We start from the raw sequence: 12,558 nt of genomic DNA on the forward strand, positions 1-12,558 counted from the left end.
GGAGCCCAACGCGGGGCTCGATCTCACGACCCTGAGATCATGACCCAAGTTGAAACCAAGAGTCAGAAGCTTAACCGACAGTGCTACCCAGGTGCCCCAGGGAATGAGCTTTTGATAAAAGGCAACAACGTGGATGAATCTTGGAAGAATGATTGCTCTGTGAGAGAAGCCAGACAAAAAGCACTATGTACTATGTGATTTCATTTATAAAAAGCCGGAGAGTACAAGTGACAGTGACAGCAGTGGCTGCTGGTGGATGAGGAGGGAAGGGAAGGCAATAAGATGAAGAGGGACAAAAGGAAACTTTTGGGTGTCACGGTCTTGATTGTGGTGATGTTTTCACAGGTAGATACAAACAGTGCACTTTAAATAAGTACAGTTTATGACAACACTTACACATCAGTAAAGCCACCTAAAGAAATAAAGGAAATTAGGGGCAATTCCCCAGTGGAGTAACTATTTAATAAATGCCTACAGTGTGCCAGGTTCATGTGCTCTGGTCTAGGGGTTCAGAGAGCGGGAAGACTTGGCCTGTCCCTTCAGGGAGCTCACAGTCTAGTGAGGGAGTTAGAAAATAAACATAAATTAGATCCAGTATGTTCAGTGCTAAGAAAGAGGAACAGACAGGGGACAGGAGGAGTCCAGAACGTGGGTGCCAATGGGTGCCTCTTCCGGGGGAGGTCAGGGAAAGCCTTACGAAAGAGAGGAAGCTGAGCCAAGGCCTGGCATTGGTGAGGTGGACAAGCCTCCCCATCTGAGGGAACATCCTGGGCAAATGGGTGAAATGCAAGTTCCAGGAACTGTGGTGGTTTGGCCCAGCTAGAGCAAAGGACACCGTAGTGAGAGACCGCGGAGGTTGGTGAGGCCAGACGGTGAAGCCTTGGCTTCCTTGCAGTGCTAGGTGTCTTTCTGCTCCAGGGTTGAACTAACAGGTTGTCTAAGTCCACGGTCTGTGTCACAGGGACACTGTCTCTTCCAAACACTCGGCATAGACCTACAGGTTTTCAAGGCTGGGACACTCCTATTCCTGCTTATTCTAACCTGGACATTCTTACGTTCCCCCAGGAATGTTTCAAAACCCAAAGGAAAGAGCTGGTTTCAGTCTGAGCGGCTGCTGGGGAACATCTGCTTGCCCCTCGGAGCTCCACCTGGGCGCAAAGGCCTCTGGTGCATTTGTGTGTTGGAGGCAACCAACGATCCAGCTGCCCCAAAGGCAGTTTTTCCACAAGTCAGAAATTTTGCCTTTCTTTCTGGCTGGCGGCACTGATCCCTAAAGTCCTGTATTTCTGACAATGGCTGTCTGGTGTGCAGTGATCTGTGTCCTGTCTGGTTCTCTCTTACCCTCTGGTCCTCTGTTAACCAGTCACCACTGGATTTCTCCAGCCACTGAGTAACAGAGGTCATGGGAGAGTCCCTTATTTATTTGTTTGTTTTTAGAGTGGTTTTCAGAGAACACCAGGATGTTTGGTTCAGAGTACGATTCACATTAAAAATGCAGGCAGCAAAGCAGAACACGGATGGCTCATGTCAGGCAGACATTTCAGTGTAACCAGAGGAGGGAAACACGGCGAGGGCCTGTGTTAATGGAAGTCGAAGCCAAACTGCATGGCAAGCTTTGGCTCAGGTTTCTCCTGTTCCCTGCCACCCTTCAGCCGGAAGAGAGCAGCTCATATTTAAGCTAGAATTTAAAATGGGATTGCTGCTTAATGAGCATTCCTGTGATCTAGAGATCAAGTTGCTTACACCTCAGGAGAGCTCCCATGCTCCCATCGAGGAGGATTGTTACTGCGGGGCACTTAGGATCTACAAGAAGTGAGAAGTGTAGGTTTGGTGGTTTATTCTTTCTTGCCTTGGGGATTCTTTGCCATCTTCTCAGGGTTGGACCAAGAGGGCAAGCAAAGTGCTCACACTGGTTTCCCTAACCAGCACGAGGAAAGCTGTGGCCCCCACAGATGCCTGAAATCAAGTGGGTCCAGCAAAGGCCGGTGTGGATTATCTTGGGTGGATTAAAAAAACAGACGGTGTCAGGAGGGAAGAAGTTTTCAATGATACTGTGGAGTTTGGTTTTTCTATCTCCTCACCTGGGCTGGTGAAAACAGTCCAAGTGTGGGCCGGCCCAAGCTCTGTAGCTCTGTTTATTCTCTCCTCTTGTCCTCCCCCGTGCTAGCTGCCAGCTTGACTATTAAATGGCTCAGGGCCTTTTTCTTTTTTTTTTTTCTCTGTGTCAATCCTTGGAAGGTCATGATTATTGCGATGTGGGACTGGTTTCCCGAACGGGTGGGTGAAATGGATATCTAACTATCGATTTGTTTTCTTGCATTTCAGTCGTTTCAAGGAAGTCAAGGACGAGCATACCTCTTTAACTCAGTGTGAGTGTCTCTGGTAATCCCTGGTTTGGTGCAAATTTTATCCGGGGGGAGGGGGGTGGGAGCACCACTCAGTGGTCATTCAACAATGGCCCCTACCCCTCTTCGACAATAAAAGCCCTACGAAACTTTACTCTCCACAGTAGATAGCCAATTATCTTTGGGAATTTTGGGGGGGGGGGAGCATCTTTGGCTAAAAATAATACATTTACTACCCACAGTAGGCACATCAGAGGGCTGTAGCCTCATAGGGAAGAAGTTGAAGTTCTTCTGAGAGCCTCATCATGGAGGCTTCATAACCAGATCTAAGATGAGTCATCCGGGAAGAGAGAGGAGGTCGAGCAAAAGACACAGAGATCGCAGCAGGAGCAGCGGCTGGAGGAAAAGGCCCCGTTAGTAACGAGCCTTCCCCACTACAGTCGTGGCCTATAGGGCTCTCATTTATAGCCTATCCCCTGGGAAAGGAAGGTGATGCTCGCACAAGTGCGATGAAGTGTGAGAAGTGCAATGTAGCATGTTGGAGATAACACAGGGCTCATTCAGTCTTGTAATCAGGACAAGACTCTGTGGATGTCATGTTTGACATCTTCGGCTGCATTTCGTCCTCAGTAAGCTCTGAGCTGAGGACCCGTGCTGATGGCTGTGGCCATCAGTTGGTCCCCTTAGGTTACAAGATTAGAAGCATTAGTTAGAAACCTTCCAAGCAAAGTCTCAACCATAAAGACTGTTTTTCATAGACTCAGTCAGAACTTGCAGATCTCACATGCATTTCAATGGAGGTGTTTCCACATGGCTACCTTTTAGGGGCTGTTATCACTTTGGGTCATAAACAACGCCGTTCTCAGCGTTGGCTTCCCGTGAGGTGTCCGTGCTCAGTTATTTTCTCGCTGCAAGCTCAGCTTGAACGAGCGAGGATGAATGTGTGACTAACTACCCATTCTCTCTCTGTCCCTTGGCACAGAGTTAATGTGGGCTGCGGGCCCGCAGAAGAGCGAGTGTTGCTAACAGGACTCCATGCAGTCGCAGACATTTACTGTGAAAACTGCAAAACCACGCTGGGCTGGAAATATGTGAGTACTGAAGAGTCTGGTCAGTGGCGAGAGGGTGGTGAAGGGAGTAGCTGAGAGCCTTGTGCTGGAAGATTGCTTTCTTCTCCTGGCTTCCTGTGACCTTGCGGGATTATCTTAGTCCAGGAACAGGCAGCTGGACCCGAAGAGCAGTTCCTGGCACACTCCTATCTGCCACGTTCATTCTTCTCTTTTCTCTGACAGTCCCCTTCTCCTCCTCGTTCCTTTGCACCTGCCCTGAAACAGCTAAACACGCACACACACATACACACCTGCTTTACAGTTTAATAATAGTAATAATAGCACATAACATTTCCACAAACCTACTGTGTTCCAGGCCTATATTATTTTATTTGATCTTCACAGCATCCTTAGAAGGTAGGTCATATTTTATTCCCTATTTTATGGATGAGGAAACGGAGAGGCATAGGGAGGTGAATAGCACATCCGATGTTACCTAGCCATTACATGGCCAAACCAGGATATAGGCATCCAGGAGTCTCACTGCTGAGCGCATGCACTCTCCTCCAATGAATGTCTCTGAAACATCTCTCAGGTCCTAGGCCCTGTGCTAGGCACCATCAAACATGTTAATGTCCACTGTTAGATATAGTCACGGCTGGACTCTCCCTCCTGTTCATTCATTCGTTCCTTCGCTGTTTAACTCAACAGATAGAGCGAGCAGTCCTTCTCCAGGGTGAAAATAAACTTTTGTTGTTATTGCTGGTAGATATATTTATTATTGGCAGATATTTTCACGTGCTTTTTTCTGCCTGGTCATGGTGGAGATATTGAAAAATGAGTCTTACTGTCTCTGGGAAGACAGTTTATTCCATGTAAAATGCCATAAATTCCCTGTCCTGTCAGTTGCCCTGGGTCAGTGTGGGGCTGGCTCATACGGCCTGTGGTTAGTTAGCTGTTAATTAGCTTCGGNNNNGAGCCCCGAGGAGTCGTCCCAACTGCCCGCAGAGTCAAAATGATGTGCCAGTGTAGGTTTGTTGATTGTGACAAATACACCACTCTGCAGGGCTCCGGGAATGGGGGAGGCTGTGCGTTATGTGAGAGCAGAGAGTACAGGGGAAACCTCCTTGCCTTCTGCTCCTTTTTGCTGTGAACCTAAAACTGCTCTAAAAATACGAAGAAGTCTGTTTAAATAAAAAAGACGTTGAGCAGAAGCCCGACATGAAAGTATGATTCCATTTAACCGAAGTTCAAAAACGTGCAAATCGTAACTGCCACAGGTGGGGTCTGCTACAGAGCAGCCTTGCCTTTAGATCCCATCTTTCACACCTCCCTTGAAATGTTCAGAATTAGAAGGAAACACCCTACGTGGCGTGTTTCACGATGCCAAGATGATCACAGATCCCTATGGTTTCCCTGATTGCTTCTTGTGGGAAAAACTAGCCTTGGCCTGTTTTCCCCTGTATGGCTGGTGGCCCCCTCTGGGTGATCTGGGGGCCACAGTTCTGGTTTTGATTATTCAGAAATGTTCTGGCCTTTGTTTCCCCAACCTCTTGGTCATCTTACTCCCTTGACGATGTGCAGGATTACAGAGAGAAGGTAATTCTGAGTTCGTTGGTTTTGCTCCTTCAGGTAAAATGATTCACGCCTTTGACAAAGGTTTATTTAAAGCCTTTGTGTTGGGTACAAAGTAAACTTGATCTAATACTTGCCCTTGGGGGCGTTTACAGTCATGATATCAGGGAGGAAAGCTACAGGGAAACAGACAAAACAGCTTGACGGGCATAGTGATATGCACAGGACAGTAGAGAAACCCCATCTCCCCCAAATATTTATTGATTACCTCTCAAGTCTCAGGCCAGTGCTCCAATCTTTCATTCCATTATTTCTTCTGACCCTCACAGTAATCCTGTGAAGTACTTTTAATTATCCCAGTTTTGTAAATGGAAACTTTGCAGTTGTAAACGCAAGTGGTTAAGTGATGCTTCTGGGGCCAGGGTTCAGTCTGGGGTGTTTCTGCAGACTCCAGAGATAGTGTTCTGTCCACTGGAGTCCAGTTAGGACATTTTGCAGGTGCCCTTTGGCTTGGGGCTTGGGGCTGTTGAATTTTTTTTTCTCTTGGCTTTTTTTGTTTGTTTGTTTAATAGGGATATATTCTTACTTTCCTAGTTTTCTTTTTACCTCCCTGCTATCGTGAACACACTACCACAACGGAACAATAGGTCTTATTCTCAAACCACATTCCTCTGTTGCGTACACAAACACACACACACACACACACACACACACACACACACACACGGAGCTGAGGAATAATGAAATGTCAGGGAAATGACTGCTGAGTCCACAGCTCTTGCGTGTGTGTGATGTGTTTGCACATTCTCGCTCAGTGCCCCTCCCCTCACCTCTCCCCTCTCCCCTCTCCACTTTGTGGAATGATTCCTCTCTCAGCAAGAGGCTCAAGTGTGAGCTCTTGTTCGGAGACCCAAATCCCCGGAGCTCTAGGAACAGAAGACAGAGTTCATACAAATGCTGCCCAGAACCTACAGGCAGGAGGGTTGAGTTGCTTACGGAGTTGGAAGACTCAGAAAAAGAGCTGATGTCCGTGCTTCTGCACGTCGAGCCCAGACGTCTAATGACTGTGATGACCAGTGTTTTTCATATAATAAACCAAGATGTTCTTACACATCTGCGTCGGGGGATAAAATACCCTTTGAGCCTATACCTATACAGGGCTGTTTCCCCCCGTGGGGCTTATTAGCCTGCAAGCCCACCCACAGTGTTGTAAATTTAGGATGGTAATCTGCCAGGTGGTTTCTACTGCATTTTCTCTCTGGAGGCCTGGCAGCTGGGTGGGGCGTGAGGGCTGCCAGGTTCTTCAGCCTGGAGTTCATGTAGCTCCTTTCTCCCTGGAGAAAGGCAATGAAGGAAAAACAGACTTAACACACCTGACATAGAAACAGCAAGATAAATAAGAGACCTGTTTGGCCCCACAATGCTTTGTTCTGTCCCTGAGTGTCTTTTCTCTAAGTGTAACAAAGTAAAGTTGAGGATTATGCCATAGAAACTTCATGGATACATCCATAGAGCACATTTCTGGTTAGCATTCGAAACCAAGTTCCCCTAAGATTTTTACATGCACACACAGTCACTCACTCACTCAACAGTTACTGAAGACCTGTTATCTGGCAAGCAGTCTTCTAGGCATGAGGGATACTGCAGTGAACAGAATAAATGAAAACCTCTGCCTGCCATGAAATTCGTATTGTGGTGGTGCGAGCCAGTAGGCACAATAGATGTGCAGCTTGTACTGTGTGTTTGAAAATGGTAAGTGCCATGGAGAAGAATGAAGCAGGGAGAGGGAGTTCTGGGGTGGAAGTTGTGCTTTTAAAATAGAATAGTAGGGAAAGACCTTACGAAGGTGGTGACATTTGGGCAAAGCCTTAAATGAGCAGAGATCCTGAAGAAATTCTATTGTAAATATTGAGAAGAATGTTTAGAATATTTAAATTGCAAAATATTGAAACTCTGTTGTAAATATTGAGGAAGTCCTGGTGCTGCCTCAGAGCCGGACTCAGTGAAGGGGATGTGGCGTGTCTGAGTGGCGGGAATTCTCTCAGCCCAGGTGAAGCTGGTCCTGATCGCTCCATGGCTACAAGTCACCTACTTGCTTTGGTCATTCAGTGTCTTTTCTCTTCCTTTGTGTCTCCTAGGAACATGCCTTTGAAAGCAGCCAGAAATATAAAGAAGGCAAATACATCATTGAGCTAGCACACATGATCAAGGATAATGGCTGGGACTGATCGGAGGGTATCCGCCTAACCCAGTGTCCGCGTGAATGCCATCCAACCGAACATTCTACCCAAGCGCGAGAGAGTGACTGACCGCTTGGTTCCATCCATTTAGGGGCCTTGCCATCTGGGGCATTCTCCCACCCTGACGCCGTCTTTCTGGGGACCGGCCTCTAAATCGCTGTCTCTCTGTCTCTTTGCTTTGTATCTGTTTGTGAGTTGATCCTGGCTTCTCTCTCTGTTCTAGTGTTGGCGGAAAACAAAACAACAAAAGGAACAGATGCCTGACCGCATGGCGGCAGCCCACCTTGATAAGGGCCCTAGGGCCCACGTAAGAGCTGCCTGATAGCCTCTTGTCAGGAAAGCAGTGGCACAGCATGGGGGTGTGAGGAAGAGGGGAAGGGGGAGCCTTGAGGGTCCCAGGGGTGGGCAGGGGATGGGCCATTAAGAGGTAGGAACAAAATTGTGCTGCTTCTGGAGTCCTGGTAACTTAGGCTTGAAATAATCAACTTGTCTAAAAGGACAAAGAGAAAAAAAAAAATACCTCATGACTGCATTCTCTCTGATCAGAAGCTTCTGTTCCTGACACCGACCATGCCAGGTTAGCATGTGAGTGCAAGAACTGGCCCTAACTCTAGGGGGGTCAGGGTCGTGGTTCTGGGTTGAGTTGGGGGTGTCGTGGAAGCAGAGAGTGAAAAGCCCAGGTGGTTTTGATAACTCTGATGCCTCACTGCTCCTTCAGGTAATCTTTGCCTCTTCAGCCACCGTAGGTGAGAAGAGGGGGACTGCCATTTGCAATGGGTGCAAGATCCAAACATCCCAAAGGCTTTGGCCGCCAACCAACTAAAATCAGTAATTGAGGAGGACAGGGAACAAAGGGGGCGGTAGTTGGGGAGCTCCTGCAGAAATGGCTCAGATACTGGGCCAGAAAAAATAAAAAGTAGAAGCAGTTAGCAATTCTGACTGTCTAACCTTTTTTCTTGACCCTTAGTAAGAGAAGAGCCTTGTGGCAAGGAAGGGGGTGGGGTGGGGCAGTGCTGGGAATAGTTTAGATTTGAACCATTACAGGTTAGTGCATCTTTCCCCTTTGGTATATGCAGTGGCTTCAGTGAGAGCAGCAATTCTTTGTACATAGAGTTTTGGGTGTTTTTCTCCAGTTCTATCATTGTAGATTGTGGAAAACAAAGTCCCAAGGCTTCAAGCTTAGTGATAACCTGGCCGGTAGATTCCTCATGCCCCTACCTGTTCTCCTTGGACTTGAATGCTTTGTGTGGAGAGAAATGGTCAGAGTGATCCAGCAGCGGGGAGGGCCTAGATATGATTTCCGACATCAAGTTACAAATTCCAATATTAGCCCCTGCCTCCCATCTCGCAAACCAAACCAAAGTTCAGAGAACAAATCCTTAATAAGGCTCATGAAAGAAAGGAGTTTGTTACAGTTACCCAGCACTGTGAAGTGTATTCTCCCAGCAGTTCAGCCAGTACACGGTGCACGACCGAAACTCATTTCACTGAGTTAACTTTATTGCTTAGACCGAAAATGTAATTAATGTTAAGATATATGCCGATTATGTTAGGTAATTCTCAGCATCTCATTCTCTAAGTAGGCTGATCCTATAGGAAAATTCACCTTAAAGGTCATAGAAGAGTTCGTTTGTAGAGGTAAAAATCTGTAAAATTTGATTCATCAGGATTCAAGCAGCCAACCAGGGACATTTCCAGAATTCAGACAAATTCCCGTAGGGAGGGAGTCCATGGTGGAAATGCCTTTTCATGTGTCTGTGGGCTGATTGCAGGGGGGACCTGAGCTAGGCGTGGTCCTGCCCTGGACAGTGACGGACGCAGGACTGAGGAGAAGCTGGGTGGCTCCAGGTTTAGCAGTAGACCGCTTTTGTAACACAAAAGGATTCTTAGATATTGAATCTTGTTTCCAGAGGCTTTTTACCACATTTTTTGGTACTTTAGCAACCCTGGGAGATTAAGTGCTCCCCACATTACTAAAAAGCAGACAGGTTCAGAAGAAGTATTTCATTTCCACTCCCAGAGAAAAAGCTCTTCTGGCTCCGCGGGCCAAGATCTCAATAAAAAGCATTTTCAACTTTCACATTCCTAAGCTGGCTTCCCAGCACAGAGATCCTAGATCCCCGATTCTGTCTGCCCTGAAGGTAGCAGCCTTCACTTAGAGATTTTGATTAGTCTCTTTGCTCAGGGAATGTCCTGGCTGTTGATACTCCTTTCCATAGAAAGAAGATGGGGGTTAAGCACGGGTAGGTGTTTTGTCTTTGAGACTGAAAATGGAGTGTGCTGACATAGAAACCAGACACGGGGTGCCCTAGAATTTTCAAGGGGCAGAGGAGACCAATGTGCCACTGTTCTTCCTTGGGGATGAGACCTCTGACTGTTGCATGGATCAGAGCAGGCTCCAGTTAGACCCAGGTTCTGGTTTTTTTGTTTTTTTGTTTTTGTTTTTGTTTCCAGTTCTTTACCCATTGAGCATCCAATGGGTGTGTGGCACCGTACTTGGTGCAAAAGATCTGAGTAGAATGTTGGTTTTTCCATAACTACAGGGGAAAAAAAAAACAAAAACTCATTAGGCTTTCCCTTTGTGTCAATGAAACCAAAAGTGCTTCTTATAACTTAGCTCCATTCGTGGCTTGTCTACCTAACACCTAGCGGTATTGGAGAGACTGCAGCTGAGTGATGGAGACACATCAACTCATGGCCTCAGTCAGTTCCTTCTTTAATTTCCTCACCAAATTATTGACTCAGAGCATAACCAAAGACCTCATCCATTCACCCCTGGCGAGTTCAGGGAATTGGAGTTCGACGGTAAAGCCTAGGCAGGGAGCAGGGAGTAGAGCGGGATGCAGGGAGAAGTGAGAAAGGGAAGGCATGAAGTTCTATACCTCAGCCAGCAGCTGGCTTCATTTGCAACCGAAGTCCAGCTGGCAGACTCTCTAGGTCCGTCTCCCCTGTGCTGTCCTAGGTCATGTGGCCTCGGTGGCCCTGGATTACACCCAGACCCCAGGATGTTAGTCTCAGGCTGCTGATGGGTTGATTTGACCTGAATCAAATACAGCCAGACCTGATGCCCACAGACTGTCCGCTGGGCCTGACGGAGTGCTGCCCCGACTCCGAGACAGCACGATCATGGAGATCGGAGAGAGTAAATCTTGACTGGTGGGTCAGTGTGTGAAAAAGAGGTGTCCCCTTTATAAAAAGATTTTCAAGTGGATATATATATATGAAAAAAAAGTTGCTTGTGAAATATACTTTTGTAAATAATATTTAATTTTTTAAATAATATATTTGGTGCTGTTTTCTCAGATCCCCTGAGAGCACTTTTTATTTTCATTTTTAAATTCTATGGTTTCCTCTGCATTTCTTGAAGTATATTTTAAGGGAAACGGTGATCACCAATATACTCTTTTAAAAAAAAAAAGGTCTGTATCACTTTAGTCTGGATAGAGGCAATAAAGCAATGGCTCTCTGCATTTTTTTCCCCAATGGAACAGACTCTGCAGTACATTACCAGGTTGATAATTGAAATATTTTCTTGCACCAATACTGGCTAGAAAAGAAAATAAATAAAATCAGATTTAGTAACAACTTAGTGATTCCTCGTTGGAAGAATTTCCAACAAATCGGAATCTTGTTTTTAATGCGTGTGCGTGCGTGTATGCCTGCGTGTGTGTGTGTGTGTGTGTGTATGTGTGTATGTGTGTGTGTGTGTAAAAAGCACTTTGGACCGTGCCTCCTTTTTTCTTTTTTTATTGGGGACACTATACCTACAGTTTACACCTTGGGCACATAAGGCTTTCTTCTCTTTCTCTCTGGTGGTTTTGTTTCTGAGTGGACCAACAGCACAAACCATGAGGAATTTATTTTTCTGAGCGTGGAGCTATTGCTACTTTGCTCCTTTTTCTTTGTGTGCTCAACTTTCCCAGATTGTAAAGGAAATCTGTTGTTTGTGAAGATCAAGCAGAGTCAAGTCTGTGTGTTTCTGAGATGTGCGTGTGCTCCTTACGTACCCCAGGGTCTAGTTGTGGTAGAAGCCACATCGTTCGCTGGTTTGGGTTGAAAGCACATCAGTAAAATAATACACATACCTTGTAGGTAAATAGTTTATTTTATTTTAAGGTCAGATTGCCTCAGGTTCAGGAGAGGCTGGGAAATCAACTCTTGAACACAATCAACTTAGATATTTTAACAAAGAGTCTGCCTCGAGTGAGAAAACATGCTAGTGGTTAAGGTAGAGGAAAGAGATGTTTTATTTCCTTAAGCAAAATACAGTCATGAAATCTGCCAGCAGTGAAAGGTAAAGCCAAGAAGAAACAAGCTATTCCCATCACCAACTTCGATCTGCCTGTATGTTTTTATATAACATTTGGTGAAAGTGAGAGTCGGTTCCCTTTTCCAACCTGCAGAGACGATCTTTCAATACGGAATCTGTCTATTTATGCTTGTGTTTACAAACTGTGTTTGTTGGGTTTGGGTTTTGTTATTTTCCCTATCTTTTTTTTGTGTGTGTGTGACATTTTTCAGGTCACTTTGCTTCAATAACAAAGATAATTATTTTCAAATAATTTGTCTTCACCTTTTCCTGTATTTGTACATAGCGATTCAGTATTAGAGAAAAGTGCATTGTTTCTGTCATATTTCCAATCTGTGTTGGTGCTCATTTGAGAAAATAAAGTTTTCAAATATTCGTCAGAGGGCTCATCTGTCTTAATTGACCTAGCATGTTTTATCTTGACTTTTAACATTGAAAGTAACTGAAAGCCTGTAGGAGGTCATCTGTCTAACCCCGTTCACAGAGCTCGACTGAGACCCTGCGATCCTGCGGGGTTGTTTGCTCCAAGGACAGGTGGCCAATTAATGAATAAACATCAGGTCTCCTGCTTATCTGGAAATGCTTCTCTTATCTTTAGATATCAGAAATGCCTGAGTGACCTTTAGGATTTCTGTCTACTAAACCCCATATTCTTAAACTCTGCAAACTTTGTTTATACCAATTTCTTTTGGGGAAATCGGATTGCATCAAGTGAAGAGATAAAAGAATTGTAAAACCACAAAATTAGGTCACAGAGAGGCAGCATTATCTCGGAATAACTGGCTAACAAAGGGAAAGCAGTAGTCACAGTTCTAGTGTACGGAAAATCAAGTCTCCTCACTCACCGAACAAATATTTATTAAACATCTGTTAGGTTCCAGGCACTGGGTGAGGCAGTTCAACTGTTCTAATAAATCGGCTGTTTTTCTTTTCCTCCAGTATCTTCCATATGCATACCTTGCATAGCCAGTCAGCATACGCACTTTTGTGTTCTGGTGCCTTCGGTTAACAGACCAGGTATTTTTGCCTAGACATCAACT

At 45.7% G+C, this 12,558-nt stretch overlaps 1 protein-coding gene across 2 annotated transcripts in view; it reads left to right on the forward strand.

Annotated features, from left to right (window-relative positions):
• The window catches only part of YPEL2 (yippee like 2), a 61,376-nt gene extending 49,482 nt beyond the window's left edge, over nt 1–11,894 (forward strand). For both annotated transcript variants that reach the window (XM_040640912.1, XM_040640913.1), the window contains exons 3-5: nt 2,326–2,369; nt 3,328–3,436; nt 7,108–11,894. In XM_040640912.1, coding sequence (XP_040496846.1) covers nt 2,326–2,369; nt 3,328–3,436; nt 7,108–7,197 — 243 coding nt within the window. In that variant the 3' untranslated portion in view covers nt 7,198–11,894. The remainder of the gene's footprint in view (nt 1–2,325; nt 2,370–3,327; nt 3,437–7,107) is intronic.
• The last annotated feature ends 664 nt before the right edge of the window (nt 11,895–12,558 follow it).

This window comes from Ursus maritimus, unplaced genomic scaffold, assembly GCF_017311325.1.
Source record: "Ursus maritimus isolate PB19 unplaced genomic scaffold, ASM1731132v1 scaffold_24, whole genome shotgun sequence".
In the NCBI taxonomy this organism is placed as follows: domain Eukaryota; kingdom Metazoa; phylum Chordata; class Mammalia; order Carnivora; family Ursidae; genus Ursus; species Ursus maritimus.